At 31.7% G+C, this 18,228-nt stretch overlaps 1 protein-coding gene across 7 annotated transcripts in view; it reads right to left on the bottom strand.

Moving 5' to 3' along the window:
• Positions 1-4,226: 4,226 nt before the first annotated feature.
• Positions 4,227-18,228, bottom strand: part of LOC127735182 (uncharacterized) — a 131,341-nt gene continuing 117,339 nt past the window's right edge. For all 7 annotated transcript variants that reach the window (XM_052245288.1, XM_052245283.1, XM_052245282.1 and 4 more), the window contains 18 exons: positions 17,610-17,813; positions 16,845-17,051; positions 16,303-16,431; positions 15,617-15,829; positions 14,687-14,893; positions 13,994-14,197; positions 13,339-13,443; positions 12,768-12,908; positions 12,181-12,369; positions 11,495-11,642; positions 10,975-11,138; positions 10,420-10,689; positions 9,542-9,824; positions 9,026-9,358; positions 8,212-8,515; positions 7,477-7,628; positions 6,588-6,727; positions 4,227-6,159 (listed from right to left, as the gene is read on the bottom strand). In XM_052245288.1, the coding sequence (XP_052101248.1) occupies positions 5,833-6,159; positions 6,588-6,727; positions 7,477-7,628; positions 8,212-8,515; positions 9,026-9,358; positions 9,542-9,824; positions 10,420-10,689; positions 10,975-11,138; positions 11,495-11,642; positions 12,181-12,369; positions 12,768-12,908; positions 13,339-13,443; positions 13,994-14,197; positions 14,687-14,893; positions 15,617-15,829; positions 16,303-16,431; positions 16,845-17,051; positions 17,610-17,813 (3,720 nt within the window). In that variant the 3' untranslated portion in view covers positions 4,227-5,832. The remainder of the gene's footprint in view (positions 6,160-6,587; positions 6,728-7,476; positions 7,629-8,211; positions 8,516-9,025; positions 9,359-9,541; positions 9,825-10,419; positions 10,690-10,974; positions 11,139-11,494; positions 11,643-12,180; positions 12,370-12,767; positions 12,909-13,338; positions 13,444-13,993; positions 14,198-14,686; positions 14,894-15,616; positions 15,830-16,302; positions 16,432-16,844; positions 17,052-17,609; positions 17,814-18,228) is intronic.

Below are 18,228 nucleotides of genomic sequence, written 5' to 3' on the forward strand. Positions count from 1 at the left end.
GTTTACTTTTATAAATTTTGACTTGGATGGAGAGTTGTCTCATTGGCACTCATACCACATCTTCTTATATCTATGATATAGCAGTTTTGGCGTTAAATTTTATTTCCCAGTTTTTGGCACCTTCTTATTTATTAAGAATCTAAGAATCCAATTGCTTCGGGCAAAATTGATCTTAGATAAATCTGGCTATTTTTAGGCCCCTTTTGATCAAATAGGTCTTCGTGTGTTTTGGTCTTATACATCATTGGCTTTCAAATCGTTGGGTTTGAGCGTTCCAGTTGAAGGCCAATCCAGAAGAGCGCTGCGGACGGAAGAACTGAATCAAGTGATATTTTCATTTACTAGCACTGGGTCGATACCACTGCTGGTAGACTGTAAGTTCCCGAGGGTTTCATCATGATTTATATAAAACCAACTTTTCGTAAATTCTCTGTTGATAAATTAAGAAATGATTAATAATCGTAGGTTGCAACTCCGTCAGGTAAAACTGACCTTACTTGATACTATCTATGAGTGCATTTCTTTCTAACCAAAATTTTGTAAACGTTGTGTGGCGTTTGTTGTTGTTTTCTAAACGCTACAAAAGAAGAAACAAATACATCGTTCAATCAGTGTTTACTGACCCTGTTTGAACTTCCAATAATGCATGCACATGTTGTTGGTAAACAGACTTTTTGCAAACGTAGAAACAAATACATCGTTTAATCTGGTTGAAGTTAGAAACAAATGTAGCGTTTGTAATAACAAACGATGAACGACAAACTGTAGACGCATTTTTAGCGAGTGCATAGTTTGTCAAAGTTTATGTAAACTTTGCAAACGTATGTTAGAAACAAATGATCAAAACATGTGCGCGCTTAGCCGTTTGCATCGTTTGTGTTAGAAAGAAATGCACTCTATTTCTTAGGGCCCTTTTGGTCAGATAGGTCTGCATGTATTTTGGATTTATGCATCCTTGGGTTTGAGAGTTCATTGAAATCTATAACGTCACTACAGACACGGGTACATCGCATGTGTTGTGATATTTAAACACCATAAGATGGGACCAAAGGGAATTCAACATTCAGAAAAGGAAAATCACCAATACATATACAGTCCACTTCCCACTGATAGTCTAGCCTAGGATCCTGGCTCACTGCTCGACAGTAGAGTAGACCTATCGACAAAGTATTAGATTGGGTCAGGGTTCCAGGCTAACTGATAGTCTTCTCGTTGAGAACAAAATCTGATAACAGATTCATTGTCTCGTTAATTTGTTATACTTTGATAAATATTAAATGGGAATCGCATCTATCATGCTCTTACTCTGAAGTTAGATGGCAGACGATGAAAAGATCGTTTTGCCAAAAGTTAAATCTAAAATAATTTAGGTAATTGATAAAAACAAGGACGTATGTTAGTTATACGTCCTTGATAAAAAGAAATCTTCCATAATTTTCAGTTCAGAAGAGGATGGGAGTTTAAAAAATCTCACAAAAGATACCAGGCTTATAATTATGTACGCCATACGCGCGTTTCGTCTACAAACGACTCATCAGTGACGCTCGAATCATATAAGACAGCCACAATATTTGAAATTTTAATGTTACCCCATTTCTTTAGTTTGCAGGAATCATACGGACTTAATAAAGAACTTTCTAAGATGAGTGCAGATATCATAGATGGTTCAAAACTTTAAATAATTTAACAATATTGAGAAGAGCCTTACAATACGTTTTCTAAATTTAGATTTATCTTGTGAAATCGTGGTTTAAAAGACAGGCGAAATTAAGATACCAAAGGGACATCCAATTCTTTCAATTGTTGGGAATAGACATTGACTACCGATTGTGTTTGGTTTACATATTACCAAGTTTGGGCAGAAACTTCTAAGCAGCTTAATATATTGTACAGTTGGGAACTTTGATTCTAAATTAAATGACATTCAGTTCATACTTTTATTACGTGAAAAAAAAGTTTTGCCTTTTGGCCTGACACTTTTGTTCAGAAAAATCTGGGACTATTATACTATTGTTATAATAGTCCCAGGAAAAATGCCACAAATTGGAAAAGGTGCAAGTACAAGCATTTCGTTTTGTTCATGACGTTTATAACTCCATATACTTTGAAACTTGTGGAAAGGCTATGGTTTAAAAAAATGAATTTGATGCACAAGATAAGAACTATGGTTTATACACGTTTATGTTGGTAAATAATATATATAGCTCCCTCATGTTTAAAAAATCTTGTATAGCTTCCTCATGTTTAAACAATCTTGTGAAAGTTCAAACTACTTAGTATCATTTTAGATAGAGTCACATATTAGGTCTACAGGCCAAGAATAATAACTATGGTAAAACATAGTTCAGATATGATGAAGCTACCCCGTGGCCACGTCTTCCGGGCTATGTCAGTACGAAATAGTTTTCTCCTTGAGAGTATGTTAAATATTTACATATTTTTTAGACTGGAAGATTTAGAGCTTTTACATGCTATACAAATGTCTGTTGTAAATAGAACAAATACCTCTACAATAATGTCATCATTTGCTTTTGCCTTTCGATTGCAACATCTCATTGACGTATACCCCTTACAGACGCTGGAATATCTATCCTATATCAAGATTGAATATCAAGGTCTTACGACAGGTATTCTCTAAATTTAACATTATGAATGATCGATAAAATCATTTCAAGGCAAAATGTAATTTGCCAATCATTTTATAATCTATACACAAAATACACGGTGGACTTATTGGTTATAGTATCTATGAAACGTAGCTAAACTAGAAATGAATACTTGGATGACACAGGGACTTTCTATACTATAGTCTCTGGATGACAGAGGTAATTTTGGTCGGCAAATATTCGAATACCTTCCTGTTTGAAACAACCAAGCCAAAGTTATTTGAAGAGTTACATGATTCATGACTTGAAGATAATCATAATGTAATGTTGATCAGGTGGCAAACATTGGTGGAACAGTTACCTTTGAAAACTATGAAAGATCTTATGTCATCCTCTTCTCTGAAAACTACCTAGCCAGTTGTAACAATACTGGTCATTCATGCTGTATTTTGAAACAGGGAGGTGAAAGATACCAAAGAGATATTAAAAGTAATAAGTCGGCACTGATAATGCCAAGGCAAAAAAACGAAAAATGGTGTAAATACAAACAACAGTACACAAAACACAACATAGAAAACTAGACTGAGTAACACAAAACACAACATAGAAAACTAGACTGAGTAACACGAACACCACTGAAAAACTAGGTGGCTATCTCAGGTGCTTTGGAAAGGTAAGCAGATCATGCTCCACTAGTGGCACCCGTCATGTTGCTCATGCAAGTATAATCCAGTGATAAGTCTTATTCGGTAGGTCATATTCGAGGAAATGAGGACGGGATTGTGGTTACGACACTTGGAACATATCCGTCGTCATCTGTGAAACAGATATTCCATAATGGTCAACCAACTCATGATGGCGTCCGTAAAATTTTCGAAGGGGTGCTTTCATCTTCACCACTTGAAACCCTAGGTTTAATAGCTTCCTTGTAAGAAGCAACTCTCTATCAAGAAAGTCATGATAGGAAATGCAAGCTCTGGAATATCCTATCAACTGGGAGATATATACTCCATATGCAGGTGCTGCTTGAATATTGTTTCATTAAAATGGAAAGTTCACAATTGGGAAGTTGAAATCATCTCTTTTGTCGTAAGTTTTGTTCTCAACCGACCCTTATTGTCAATTTCTAGATGTAAGTCAAGATATGAGGCTGACTTAACTGTATCTGTTGTATCCTTTATCTCAAGTTCGATGGGATAATTGCGTTCAACATAGTCACCAAATTTTGAATTATTTAGTGAGAGAACATCATCTATATAGCAGAAAGTGAAGTTAAAGGATACTGCTAACTTCTTTTCTTTCATCCCAAGAAAAATGTAAAGTTTTAATGTGTAAAGTTCTCTAAGTTTTAGTCCAATCCCATATAAGGGTTTTCCAATTCATCTAAACACCATTATTGATAGACAAACAGATAAGCAGGTCTAAAACTATATTCATACTTCATAGTTTCAGGGTATATTTCCAAGTCTGTAATTGCTTTTAGAAAGATAGCATATGAATTATTATCTCTATGTAATGCATTAAAATTTCATATTTTTTCATCTATGTTTATAAAAGTGTTTTTTTTTTTAGTTTCTTCTGTTTTCACAAACAAACTGCTTATTCAATGACAAGCAAATCTATGGGTAAAGATGTTTTATTCATCAACAAATTAAATGATAACATACATGTAGAGACACTATAAAAGTGACAAACAGAATAGACTTTGATTAATCTCTAAACCAATCATATTGCAATTATTTAAAATTTATCAAGGTATAGAGGTATTAGTGGTTTCAAAATTGAGAAGAAAAAAATCCAGTTATATGAAATCGACACTATAATGCAAAAATATTTAACCTAGGCACAATATAATCTGATAAAAAAACTAATTTAAAAAAATTTAAGGAAGACCGTAGTCAGTGATACCAAAATTTTGATTATTTTTGTCATTTCTAATCTGTGAAAATGTCAACATTGTGCATATGAAAAGAAACAAGTATTGCACATTTTTATGCTTATTAATAACAATTAAGAAACAGAAATAAAATATTGCCACCAAAATAAGATTATATACAAATACAAAAGACATTTAAATGAGAAAATTAAATTATGTCGAGCAAAAAATAATTTTATCTGAATGCAGAATCATATGAATAATATACAATATAAAAATGTAAATTTGGACGGTTCAAAGGTCATGTAAACTAATGGAATGTACATGTTAATATATAAAGCATAATAAAGAGTAATCTCAAATAATAATGTAAAAAATATAATCAGTAGAATAATGATAAAATTTATAATTTCCAATTTTATGCTTTGTTCGCATCTCAATCAGAAAGTTGAACATGCCCTATTTAAAATTTTCATTAAAAAGAGACAAACAAATGTACTTTCATTTAATAATAAGCTTATAAATAATTAACTAAGAAAAGGGGTAATTTTGTCTATAGCCTATGTGAACTCTTCTTCTAATGACAATTCAAAAGATACAATTACTAAACTGATTCCATATAACAACAAATACCATAGCTTATTTCAGTGATGACTTGCCTACTAAAAATATATGTAAAGTAATTTAAAAATAATTTAAGAATTTATAACTGACCAATTAACTTAATCAAAGTTACCTAAATACAACTGCCATTACATACAAATGCTGACGAACAAATATCTGAAAGATAAGGCACTCTCTTTTATGATTGTCAGAATTCTGGACGGAAATCAAGATTACTCTTATATCATGCAAGACAACATATATAAATATTTAAAAATGGATGGAATCAACTACAATTTTATCACAGCTTTGCTTATTAGTATCTACTAAATTACGATAAATAACTCCATATAAATATTTTTAAAAAGGGAATTTTCTTCTCATTGTAAATGAAGTCGTCACTATAATTGTTAATTAGAGTTTTCCAGATGATAAACTACAAGCAAATTATATAATAAATTTATAAAGGCTGAGAAATTGTTTAATCCATGATAAATTGATAAAAAATATGTAAATTAACATCATGTCTCGCTGTAGGTTAATTATCAATATAATCGTTATATCCTGAATCATTCAACTGGGTTGTCATGATTGCGATATTTAAATTTCAAAAAACAGCAAAATGTTAACAGGATAAAATCTATTAAAAATTCATATCTCTGTTCCATGGATAAACGTAATAACAAAACTTGTATGTATATAATATACAAAATGCATAGTTCGATGTCGATTCAGTTGCTGAGAAATTTATTTCTTGGACTTCTTCCCAGATTTGGGTATTTTATCTTCATATCTTTCAGGTTCAATAGTCGATACAGTCTTCTGTTCCATTTTCTTCAAACATTCATCAATTTTTTCAGCAGTTTGTTTCTTTTGGATTTCAAGTTTGGCTATGCTTTCTTTGTAACTTGTCATTTTTTCAGTGGAATCACTAGATTGGTGTTTGCCTGACTTGCCATCAGACCCAGCTGACAGCTCTTCTAGTGCTTTAGAACTATCCTGCAGTTCTACGAGTTCTTTGTTAATTTTCGTGAAATCTTCACACAGATTGTCATAGGCATCTTGTAATGATTCCTGAAAGAAAAATTAAATTTAATTAAAATGTAAATGAAATTAATTCATTAAAAACTAATTTTGTCAAAAAGGTTATTTAAATTCAGTTAAAAATTACATTTACATATAAATACTAGAACAACATGACCTCATGATCACTGATCCCCCATTTCTGTAGAGTACTTCTAAATACCTTTGATTATCCAAATTTGAAAATAAAACGTTAAACATCCTTTCTCTTAATAAGCAGCACATCTGCACACATTTTGTTTTATAATCTCATGCCTGCACACAGTGCGCTTCGATTCCAATAGCATGATTTTTAATCATAATTATTTTCATTGCTTCAAGAAGTTCATAATAAATCATGTTTTTAATACACTGACTTCTCTGTAATACCAATATTATTGAAGTTTTAAAGGTATTGTTAAAGAGATATCAGTACTAACCTGAGTATCTGTTGGTTTTACTGGTGTTTCTGGTTCCAGGTCTGGATCTTGTCTATTGACAAATGTCTGCCATAAGGCATGGCCTGTCATGTTAGCAGTTACAAACTTCATTGGAGGCTGTGGTGCTGATGAAGCAGTATCTGAATAATAAATATGTTTTAACTTTATAATGATAAAAACATTTTATTGGCATTAACTTATTTGTAAAAATTCTTACAAAAACACTTGACACATTTTTCATGCGACAGTTTCAAATAAATCAGTCAAGTTAATCAAAAAGTCACTTGGTAAAGACTTTGGAGGCATTTAGGACATATGACAATACAACATAGTTTTACTAGCTGCAAAATGCTTAAGAATATCTACTAGCACCTACAAGTATCCACTTTCACCTACTATTTTCTTCAATAACAGAAAATCATATGGTTATTCTTATATGATAATTGTAATATATTTATGACCAGGAATAGAAATATTCTTGTTTCAATAAGTAAATATCATGCAACTCTTTTATTTTTCTGTGTTGTCCATTTACAACTAACATGTGCTCTTAGGATGTGTTGTGACCATTTCAATATTTCATACATTTCAGGAGTTGATTGCAGGGTATGAGGAAATGGCAGGGGAGGGGGGTAATCGTCTATAATAGTTTAAATATTGGATAACATTGCAAGGCAAATATTTTTGACAATCTTATGCCATAAAATGATAGTTTTTTTTCAAATAAAAAGGGGGAGTGGAGCTGAATCTGCCACTGCCTTTGCAAACTATGAATTATAACCCAAACAGTCAGTCTGAAAATATTGTAACATTACTGAAGAGTATTTAAGATAAATTGTTCCAGGTAAGTGTCTACCAATATGTTTTGACCTATGATATTTCGACATACCTGTAGTAGAGTATTTGTGACTGAGTTCTCCAAGACTGGTGTCTACTGATGGTGCAACTCCTTGAGACTTAGACTGCTTTAATTTGTCTTCTTCTTCACCCAACATAGACACAAGCTTACTGGATGCTGAGAAACTTGAGAATTTGGCTAATCTATAAACAAAACATGTCAGATTTAACGAAAGTCAGGAATTTGGACACACACATCAATTTGTTCAAGGATGAAAAATGACTGATGGAACAGTCCAGCTATTAACTTTGTAGCACAGTTACATGCAAGGTACAAAATATTATGTTGGAATCTGATTTTTTCCTTAAAAATAATATGTTTTTTTTTATCTTCCTAGAGTATGTCTAAATATTTGTTTGGGCAATCTTAAATTGCCTATGAAGTATAGGAGTTTTCTCATTATACTTGTATAAAACACTTTTATTGTGTATTTTTGTGCATCTCCTTTTTAATTTTGGGATAATTTTCTTATTAATTCATTTCATATTATGCTTTGATTATCTAAACATGTCTTTTTTTTATAAATCATATCCATAATAATGCCTGCTTCCTTTCAAACAATTGCACAAAATCAATATCAAACAGGACATGCAGAACTTTTACTAATTTTATTTCATCAATGAAATATTCTTTTCCATTAATATATAGGGATACAGTCTAATTGAAAGTATTTATGCTTTCTTCAGGGCAAACTTTCACATCTGCTGCTTTGAGAGATGTAGTTACCTCTGTTGCATTCTTTCCTTGTTGAAGTGGACTCCTTCTGTATCTGTACCAGGAAGTAATTTAACATCCAACAAGTCTTCCACTACTTTCATCTTCTCATCTTCTGTGCGACAGTCTCCAAACATTGCCTGCAATAGTTGGAGGGCTGCGTGTTCTACACTTACTCCTGGATTCTTTTTGGCCAAAGTTTTTGAGATTCCAGATGATTGACGATACCGGGCAAAGAACAAGTCATCACAGACAACGGCCAGCGCTCTGTGATACTCTCTTAAGAAATCAGGATTGCTATCATCCCTCAAATCACCTGCAAACAAAATTTATAAAATATGGATATTGTAAAGTGGTTTATTTTGCCAGGGTATAAGTTTTGTGGTGTTAGTGCTAAGCTTGTATAAAAGGTTTTATTCTCTTTTTTACTGCTGATCTTCATTAAGGAGGGGGAAATTTGCATGTTTTTATTCTTATTGCACTATAAGCTAAAAATAGAGAAGCCCTTCATCAAATTGTCCCACATTACAGTGTCATTGTTGCATGAAAATGGGACACAAATATCACAAAAGAATGGGAAGATACCATGTGTCAACAGAACAGCAGTTTTATTGATGTTCTTCATCTGCACAGCTGTAGGAAGACATTCATTGATGAATTGCAGATGTACGTGAATAAATCTAAAGAGATAAAATATCAAATTCAGTGAAAATTCTTTCCTGTTCACTCTTCTTTAGATGTAGATATAGATATACTGGTGAATGCTTTATTTTATATATTTGGCTAGGTAAGTACCTTCTCTGTAGCTCTACTAAAATTCACTAACCTGCTTTGATGTGAGCCATAGTGTGAACCAGCACAACTATAAAATCTCCAACAGTATCCAGTCTAGCTGTCCTGATGTAAAGGATTCTGTTGTTGGCATCAAAGTGGAAGGAGTTCCTATATTGGTTTCTAGCCAATTCACTACTTGGTGGTATTTTATTGGCTAGTAAAATAGTAACTGGTGCATGTCGACATCTTGAAGCAACAAGATCAGCTACGAAAGAACCAAATTTATATACTACAAATGTTCTAGCATTAAGTTGATTCAAATCAACGGGCTGCAGCACATCATCGCTTCCCCATTCTGTATCCTTATCTTCCTGGAAACCTTTACCTGCAAATATATTATTCATTTTTTAAATTTAAAGTTGAAATTTAGGGTAATGTACCCCACAAAATTTTAAAAGAAAATAAAGGCTTCATTTATAATTAAAAAAAACAAGCAGATTACTAATTTGACAAAATTTATATAAATCTGTGTAAATTCTAAAAACAAATGAACAGTCACATGACTTACCTGGTTCCATTGGATGTTTACCAGATGGTTGTGTGTGAGCTCCACTGGCCATAGATTTCTTGATGTCTTCCAATTTCTGGTACATTGGTGAAGCCATCAGCAATGCCATTAGTTCAGCTTCATTCAATGGAGCTGCCATTGAGTAAGACTGGGGAAGGTCAGGTTGTCCTGATGATGAAGGGCCAGTAGTTTTTGCGGTGTCTTCTGCTGCTTGACCTTGAGGTGAAGGTCGTGTAGGCATAGGTACATAACCACTGTTTATCTTCTGTTGCAATGCAATAGCCTGGTAAATAATCATAATAGAAGTATTTTAACCAAAGAGGTATAGAAAAAGTTGAATTTTGTACATGTTTGAAAAAATTACATTATATACTATGGTCTATTTTTACAGAGTTTAAATTTTGTGATTTCAGGGGATAAATATGTTTATGGGATTTTTTTGTGTTTTTCTTGTCCATATTTCTAATCTCTTATTATTTATTTCTCCCAATGATTTTCATAGGATATATAAACAAACTCCGTGTTGAAGGCCGTACTTTGACCTATAATTGTTAACATTTTATACATTGTGACTTGGATGGATAGTTGTCTCATTGGCACTCATACCACATCTTCTTATTTACATTAATTCTTCTTTTCCAAACGATCTGCAAAAAGATGTGGTCTTTCTATGTGAGGTCATCAGGCATCATCAGGTTGCTTGCTTTTATGACATCACAATAGGATATTCAGAGGAAAGCAAGAAAATTTGATGTTATCATTGAATTTATAGCAATGAAGAACTGAGATCAAACAAACCACAAACTGATTAAAAAAAATATCAACAGGTCCAGAAAAGGATAAATCAGCTAAGAATTAGAGATTATTAATATTCTTACCTCTTCATTTTTAAGTCTGTTAGATTCTGCCTTCTGTCTCATGTCCATCTCATGTTTCTGGTCTTCACTATTCTCCTTCATTTCTACTTTCTTTGACCTCATTCTCTCCTCTCTTTTCTTCTTCAATCTCTCCTGCAGATTGCTCTGCATTCTAATCTTGTCTGCTTCCATTTTATTAAGTATACTGTTCAGATCTTTTTCATACTGCTCAATCAGTCTCCTTTGATCATCTTCACTGGCTCCTGACTGCTTCAACTTGTCTAGTTCCTCCTATAAATTGTTTAATATTGATATCTTGGTAAACATATTTCAATTAAGAATTATATTGAACACAATAGTTTGATTTCAACTTGTGCAATGATCAGACACAGTTTCACAAAGAATAAATTCTAAATCCCAATTGGAAATGTTGTAATATAATGTCTTTATATGCTTTTCGAAATAAATTTTCTTTAACTTGGCTTTCATATTTCTAATCTCATGACTTTTATCAAATTCATGTGTAAGTTATGTAGAATAGTTGTATGTTAACAAGAATCAAATACCAAATTTTACCTTCATCTTCAGTTTTCTTTCCTTTATCAGATCTTCTTTACGTTTGTTCAATGAATCTACATTTTTGTCATGTTTTTCTTTTTCTTTCTGTGTTTCTTGTTCAAGTTGTTTCTCATAGGCCTTCAATTCTGCATCTAGTCTCTTCTTTTCATTCTTCTCAAATTCTGTAATTTTCAAATAAAATGTATCTTTTTTGTCTTCTGGTAATTCAAACAGAAATTCTAAAAGCTGGTAAACTTTGAAAAATAAAATGATGCAAGAAGTTTTCTGATTGGCATCTTGTCATATACATGATCTTCCAATAGCTGCATTTTTCTGGAAAAATTTGTTGTCACACAGCAAATATCTTCACATCACAATGTCCTATGGCTTGTTTCACCCAAATGACCCAAGGTCAATCATTCATTTATAAAAAGGTAATTGAAAATTAGTCTATTAATTTGAAAAAAATACATTTTAATGAAAAATTATTGCCCCAAATTCGTATCATTCAATACTTGTCAGGCAATGTCTATTATACCTTCTTGTTCTTTCTTTAGTTTAGCTTCTTCTTCTTTACGTTTCTTCTCCAGGTCATGTTTTAATGAAGCCAGTTCCTCGGCATTGTTTTCAGCCTCCTTTACTCCATCATGTCCTGGTGAGAATTCCTTCAGAGCAGCAGCAAACTCCTACAAAACAATGTTATGAATTTTTAAAATTATTTCATAATTACAAATGTATTTCATTATTTTTCATATTTTCATAAGCCATTTTTAAAACTGGTGATTATCCTTGTTGGTTAAAGTATTTTTCCTTGGATATATTTATTTAAAGTCGTTAAACAAAAAAACTAAATTTTTAAGCATACTAGGATACTTTCATACTGATTGCAAACAAACACATTACTTTAAAAAAAAATAATTAGCATAAGCATTATTTATATTAAATCAGGTAAAAGTAAATTTCGTTGACATTCTCTTAGTTTTCTTCTAAGTAGTGTTCACTGTCATTTAGCCTTCCAAATTGCACTTTAGTAAAAACCATAGCAATTAAAGAAACCAGATTATGGTCAGGATTTCGGTAAGACTTTGAAGTTACAAATCTTTGACGAAGGGGGTTTTTAACGACCTTGGCTACCCATGAGGGTCTTGCACGGTTGGTTACAAATCTTGAATAATATATGTCTCTGCTAATATCTAGTATATCTAACTGGTACCAATTACTTACCTTATAATGTTTCTCCTTTAGGTTCAGTTTAGATTTGGCATATTCCACTTCCCAATCAGCCAAGGCTCCTTTCTCTATATCCTGTTCTTCAGAAGACAATTTCTTATCAAGGGAAGATAACTCTAACTGATGCTGGTTCAACAACTGGTTCCTCTGGTGTTGTAGTTCTTCTGGACTAAGGCCTTTCTTCTACAATTTCAATGTATGCACATTTATGAATAAAAAGGGATGAAAGGTATGAATCGTTGATACAGCAATCCAACAATTAAAAAATACAAAAGTAATCTTTTTCTAGTTTTTGCAAATTATTGTCACCTGTGGTATTTTTTTTGCTAAATTTTGTTAAATGCTAATTCACGTTCAATAATTGTTGGAATAATATAAATGTTAAGGGAAAAATATTTAAATCACTTTCTTTATATTTGTTACAATGGTATAAATACAACGTATGTTTGTGTAACTGCTCAATTATTTAATTCTGGTTAGGTTGTTCCTTTAGATATCTTAAAACTTTTTCAATTAAAATTTCCTCATTGAAAAATCATCAAAGTAAAATTACAAATGATTAAATTAAATATGAAACATACATTTAATGCAGCTAATTCTTCCTGGTGCCTCTTTAGTGTCTGATCTCTTAGTTTATCATATTTATTGTGAAGTTTACTTAGAGCATCATCAACCATGATCTTTCTCTTAGCAGCGAACTCTTTGTCCAAATCATTTAACTCCTGTAATTATAGCATACTTATTAGTACTTTGAAATCAATCATTATTTTCTATCATAAAAAAGTTTGTCATGATTTTACTCCTTCTTTGCTGAACTGTTCCTAATTTTCAAAAACAGCGGCGATTTGTTAAAAAACCATTACAAACTTGAAATAGACAGTTGGGACAGGCATACCTAGGCTCATTTAGGGATAATGTAGAACTTTGTTGATTTTATCTCATATTTCAAGAAAATATCCAGCAATTCATCCTCAGTTTATAAACAGGTATTACCATCCAGAAAATATTGGATTCTGAAACATCACCCATCTACTTTAAAAATATATAAGAAATTCCTAAATCTAACATTCTTTTTTTTGTGTTTTTTTTTTTTTTTTAAAGTTTGTTGACATTAAAGACTGATAGAAAACCGGATGTGCCATATGTTCTTACTTGAGCTTGTCTGTTAGCTAGGACAGCTTTGATGACCTTGTCACTATCCTCTTCACCATTCTGTTTAATACCTTCAGCTATAGCTTGTTTTTCTGCACCCTTTGCCTGTAAATAAAATGTTACTATAAAATCTAGTTTCTATTGTAAATGAAATTTCATATTATGGAACCATCTGTGATAGACGAATATAAAAATTGACATGGATTACTATATTCTATTACATCTTTAATGCTTTTATTTTGATTGTAACAACATATCAATGTTTTACTCAATAATTGTAAATTCAGAACTTAATGCATGCATTTCTAAACGTGAAACACTGATTACTGGTAAAAGTGGTAGATCTTATCAATAGGATTGCATAAGTTTTGTGAAGGAAATTATGAATGTGAGTTTTTACTATTGTGAACATGATACTGTTGCATTTTTCGCTTTAATAAAAACAATGCAATAATTTCTGAATTTAGAAAATAAACACAGTTTCTTTGCATAAATTTTGTCAAATATGTTTAAAAAACCAACAAGTGAGATTAATGATACCTATGGCACCATTTTCTACAAATAATGGCAATCAGTCTCAATATCGGAAATATACTGACTTGATCTATTGCTTTTTCAGTATTTTACTTAATGAACTCAAGATTTTATATTATACCTGTTTCATTCTGATTTCATCCATTTCTTTCTTCTGTTCTATCATTTCCTTGGTGAGATCAACATCTTGTTTACGTCTCAGTTCTTCCATCTTTTGTTTTCTCTTCTGGGCTAGTTTGTCTCTTAAGTTGAGGTACTGTCGGTCTCTATCAGATTCAAGACGTTCAGCTAAGTCATCTAGTTCCTGTTCATGACTGGCCATTAGCTAAAAAATAATTCATAGTATTGTTATGCCCAGTCTTTGATAGAAGAGGAGCATTTTGTTTTCGGATCTGTTCAACCGTCCCATATCAGAGTTGATTCTAATTAGTTTATTTGTATATTCTTATGTTTTAAACACTAAAAAAATATTACAATTATATTTATTGATGGCATCAACCATCTAAAAGTTGTAAAATATGTATTGATTAAGATTAAACCTAAATAAAATTTTCATAATTTGAAATTGGAGTTATCTCCCATTTTTTTCCTTCACTTTCACCAATAGCCAATTGATCTTAACTAGTATTGTATACTTTGACTATTAAGCTCAACTACAACAAAGTCCATTATGGTTCCATGTTTTCTTGAATTATAATGGTTCCATGATTATGGTTCAAAGTATTTTTCATTTTTTTTAACTCCTTTTGCAAAATAAATTTTAAAAATCTTTTTAAAACCACATTATTGCCAAAAAATTCTAAAGGAAACTCACTGCTTTAAGTTGGTCATCAGACAGATCCTTTCTAGAAGCCATTTCAGCAGCCTGTCTATTTCTCTTTTCTCTCAGCTGTTTCTCTTTCTCTGCCTCATGTTCTTTACGCAATTCTTGTTCTTGTTTTTGAGCCTCATTGTCTAACTTCTCTGCCAACTGATCTCTGTTATGTTTGTGTTGTTTGCGTAAATCATCTCGGGTACGTTCCTGCAAGTAAATGTCAATAATTTCAGTATTAAAAATCAAAACTACTATCAGAAGTTCAATTGATATATAATAATGCACCTTATTTCCCCAAAAGTAAGATATCAAAATAAACTTAAGTCAACCTATTCTACATATGATATTTAAATAATTAAGCAGTTCAGATCAGAAAAATGATTACTATTAAGTTTGTTGCTGCTATTGCAGTACTGCACAAACCACATCAGTCCGTAGTCATTTTGGTAAAAAAAACAAAGTGGTATTAATTGGTGTCTCCCCATGTGTTATTACTTTCATATTTCTAGCTAGCAAGTGCCCATTCAATAACTTATCAATGCAGAATTAAGAATATTCCCCTTAAGGTTTGTTCCCTAAAAACATACAAGGGACCCAGGGTAGTCACTTTAAAATCTCCTCTATGCGTGGTTGTCAAGTACATGTATTATGAAAATGTAATTGAAATTCTAAATTTGCCTCTATATTTGGTAACCCCATTTTAAACTGCCTTCCTTGGGACACCGTGTATGTTTAAATAGAACAACCCATAGTTAAATGATCATGAATTACAAATAAACAAGTGCTAGAACTGTGAAGTAGAAAATTCTAAACATAAACTGCCTTTTATATCTTTAAATATTTAATCTTTCATTGCTGACCAATACTATGTAATGCAAGGAAACTGACAAACCCCTATGACGTTACAATATGATATTCTCTGAAACTTACATGCTGATTTTTCAAAGCTTTGCCTTCAGCAGACTCTTGGTATTTGACCTCTGGTACATGTGAAAGGTCAGTATCTGGTGGTACATCTGAAGAGGTCACACCACCTGATCTCAGTTGTTTATTTTGTTCAGCCATTAGTCTCTGAGCCTCATTTTCATCTGTTCTTCTCTGATTTTCCTGTAATCTTCTTGCTCTTCTTGCTGCAAGTTTAGCCTAGAAGAAGAGTAAGATTCATTTTTAGGTGTTTTTATCTACCATAGTAATATCAACTTAGATTAGTACATATCAAATATTCCTGTACCCTAGTTTTAATTGTTTCGACTCTGTCTTTATTATGTATTAGAGTGAGGAATCTCTAGGCTGCCAAACAGCATTGCCTACACAAAATCACAACTTTTCAGAGAATCAAGACATATCATTAAAACAGTAAGTATCAAATCCTTCAAAAAAATCTTAACCTTTATTGCATGCTCCATGATACTGCATTAAAAAATGTGTTCAGCATTGGTAAAGCCTTACTATAAACATCTGAAAACACATTGTGATATAAGAACTAAAAATTTGAGTTGGGAATTACAAAATGTTATAACACTCCTTCCTATAATCCTAATATCTTATATGTAAATCGTTCAACAATTAATTTAAATAAAGCAATGGAAAAACCTGTTGACCATTTAACTACTTACGTCTGTTTCACTAAGTTGTCTGTTCCTTTCCAGATTTAGGTCTTGGTTGAGTACCTCCATATCTTTTCTGTAATCGTCCATCAGTCTCTGCATATTGACCTTTTGTACTTCAGGGCAGTTATCAACAAGCTATAAAACAAAAAGGATTTTAAAACACGTTCAGTATGCAAAAGACCAAAATATTTTGTATATTCAGATAAATTCTTACCTAACTATTTCTTTTTCATTGTGTACATTTGCAAAATTCCCTTTAAAATATTTCAGCCGTCACATAAAAAAGTGTCTTTGACACATTATTTTGTTATCATTCTTGTATAATGGATCCCTGTGTAATGTAAGATATTTTGGTTTTTATCCTGAAAAATCTTTCCTTATTCCAATCTTAGTCCTTTTAAATGTATCTTTAAGATCAGATATTTCCCTTCTCAAAATATTCCAAAATATCTGTAATCATATGTTTGTGAGACTATTCCCATGTTTCTGTCAGAAATTGCCTTCTTTTCACAAGAAATATCTTAACTATTCAAGGAAAAGCAACTTACATTTTTGAGAACATCCCTGTGTTTCTGTTTAAGAGCACCAGTGTGTTCATCATCAATAGATTTACTAATGGTTTTGAGATGTTCATTTTCCTCTGCATTCATGTCTGCCTCTGTGGCCTCCATTTCCTGTTGGTGTAGTTTCTTCAGGTATTCAAGTTCTCTTTCTAAATCATCTGTGTTTCCACTCTCAATCATCTTTGACGAGAGCTGTAATGTAATTAAAATACAGTTTACAACTTTTCAGATTATAGACTACAGACTATAGTCTACAACTTTTCAAATATCTTTTGGCAACTGCAGAATTATTGCCATTCCCATTCAGTTATTTTGTAATTTGAAGGTACTATAAATTCAGAAATTATTGTGTGCATTTATTGTTGTGATTTTTGAAGAAAGGACAAAAATGTGAGATTAATAATTGCAATTTGAGGAAAATTTGTCTGCATATATAATTATGTATTAGATATCATAATGCTAGTTTTTTTTTTTGCAATACACACATAGACGCATTATTAGCATTAATTGTCAGTTTATTTTTAACTTATGAGTTTGAATGCCCCTCTGGTATCTTTCGCCTCTTTTTTAAAACCTCACAATAATTTCTGAATTTACAGTAATTGAGCATTTGAGTTAAAATAATTACATACTCAACTTTCCTTTATGAAATAAAACTCTGAGGAAATTTTAAACGAACAGAAAGAATTGTGCAATTATTATAAATATAAATTTTTATAAATGTCAAAAGAATTTTGCAACATTAATTACCTCACTCATCTCAGCATCATGTTGATTTTGTAGTTTTCTCAGTTTTTTCTTCTTTCTTTCTGCCATCTTTTCTCTCATGTGAGCCAACTGTTGTTCTCGTCTTTGTTTATGTAATTTGTCTAGATTCATCTCATGTTCCATGTGTTTCTGTAACACTTCTGTCTTCTGCTTGTCTGTGATAATGCCTTGTTGTTGAAGTCTTTCCTATAAACAGATTTGATAATACTTATATTTCAATCGTTTCAATTTGGTAAACTGTATACCCATTTGTTAAATGTTAAAACCTGAAAAATTTATACATCACGAAATAAAAAAAATATCCACATCAATTTGAACAGGCATGAAATAAAAAAAATATCCACATCAATTTGAACAGGATGTTACAAAGTTCTCCCATTTTTTGTTAAATTTTCTGCTCTTTTTTTGCAAATAAAAAATTAGGCTGTGATAATAAAAACATTTCTTTTTTTTGCAATAATGAAATTCTTACGTGTAAGTTATATTTTTCAATTATTTTTCTCTTAAAGATTCATCAAATGTATGTTAAACAACCAAACTTCAATCATCTGGGCTAACCTGAAACTATTCAACTTAATAAAATACTTTTTCAGAAATGAAA

The sequence above is a fragment of the Mytilus californianus genome, unplaced genomic scaffold (assembly GCF_021869535.1).
Source record: "Mytilus californianus isolate M0D057914Y unplaced genomic scaffold, xbMytCali1.0.p SCAF_3, whole genome shotgun sequence".
Taxonomy (NCBI): domain Eukaryota; kingdom Metazoa; phylum Mollusca; class Bivalvia; order Mytilida; family Mytilidae; genus Mytilus; species Mytilus californianus.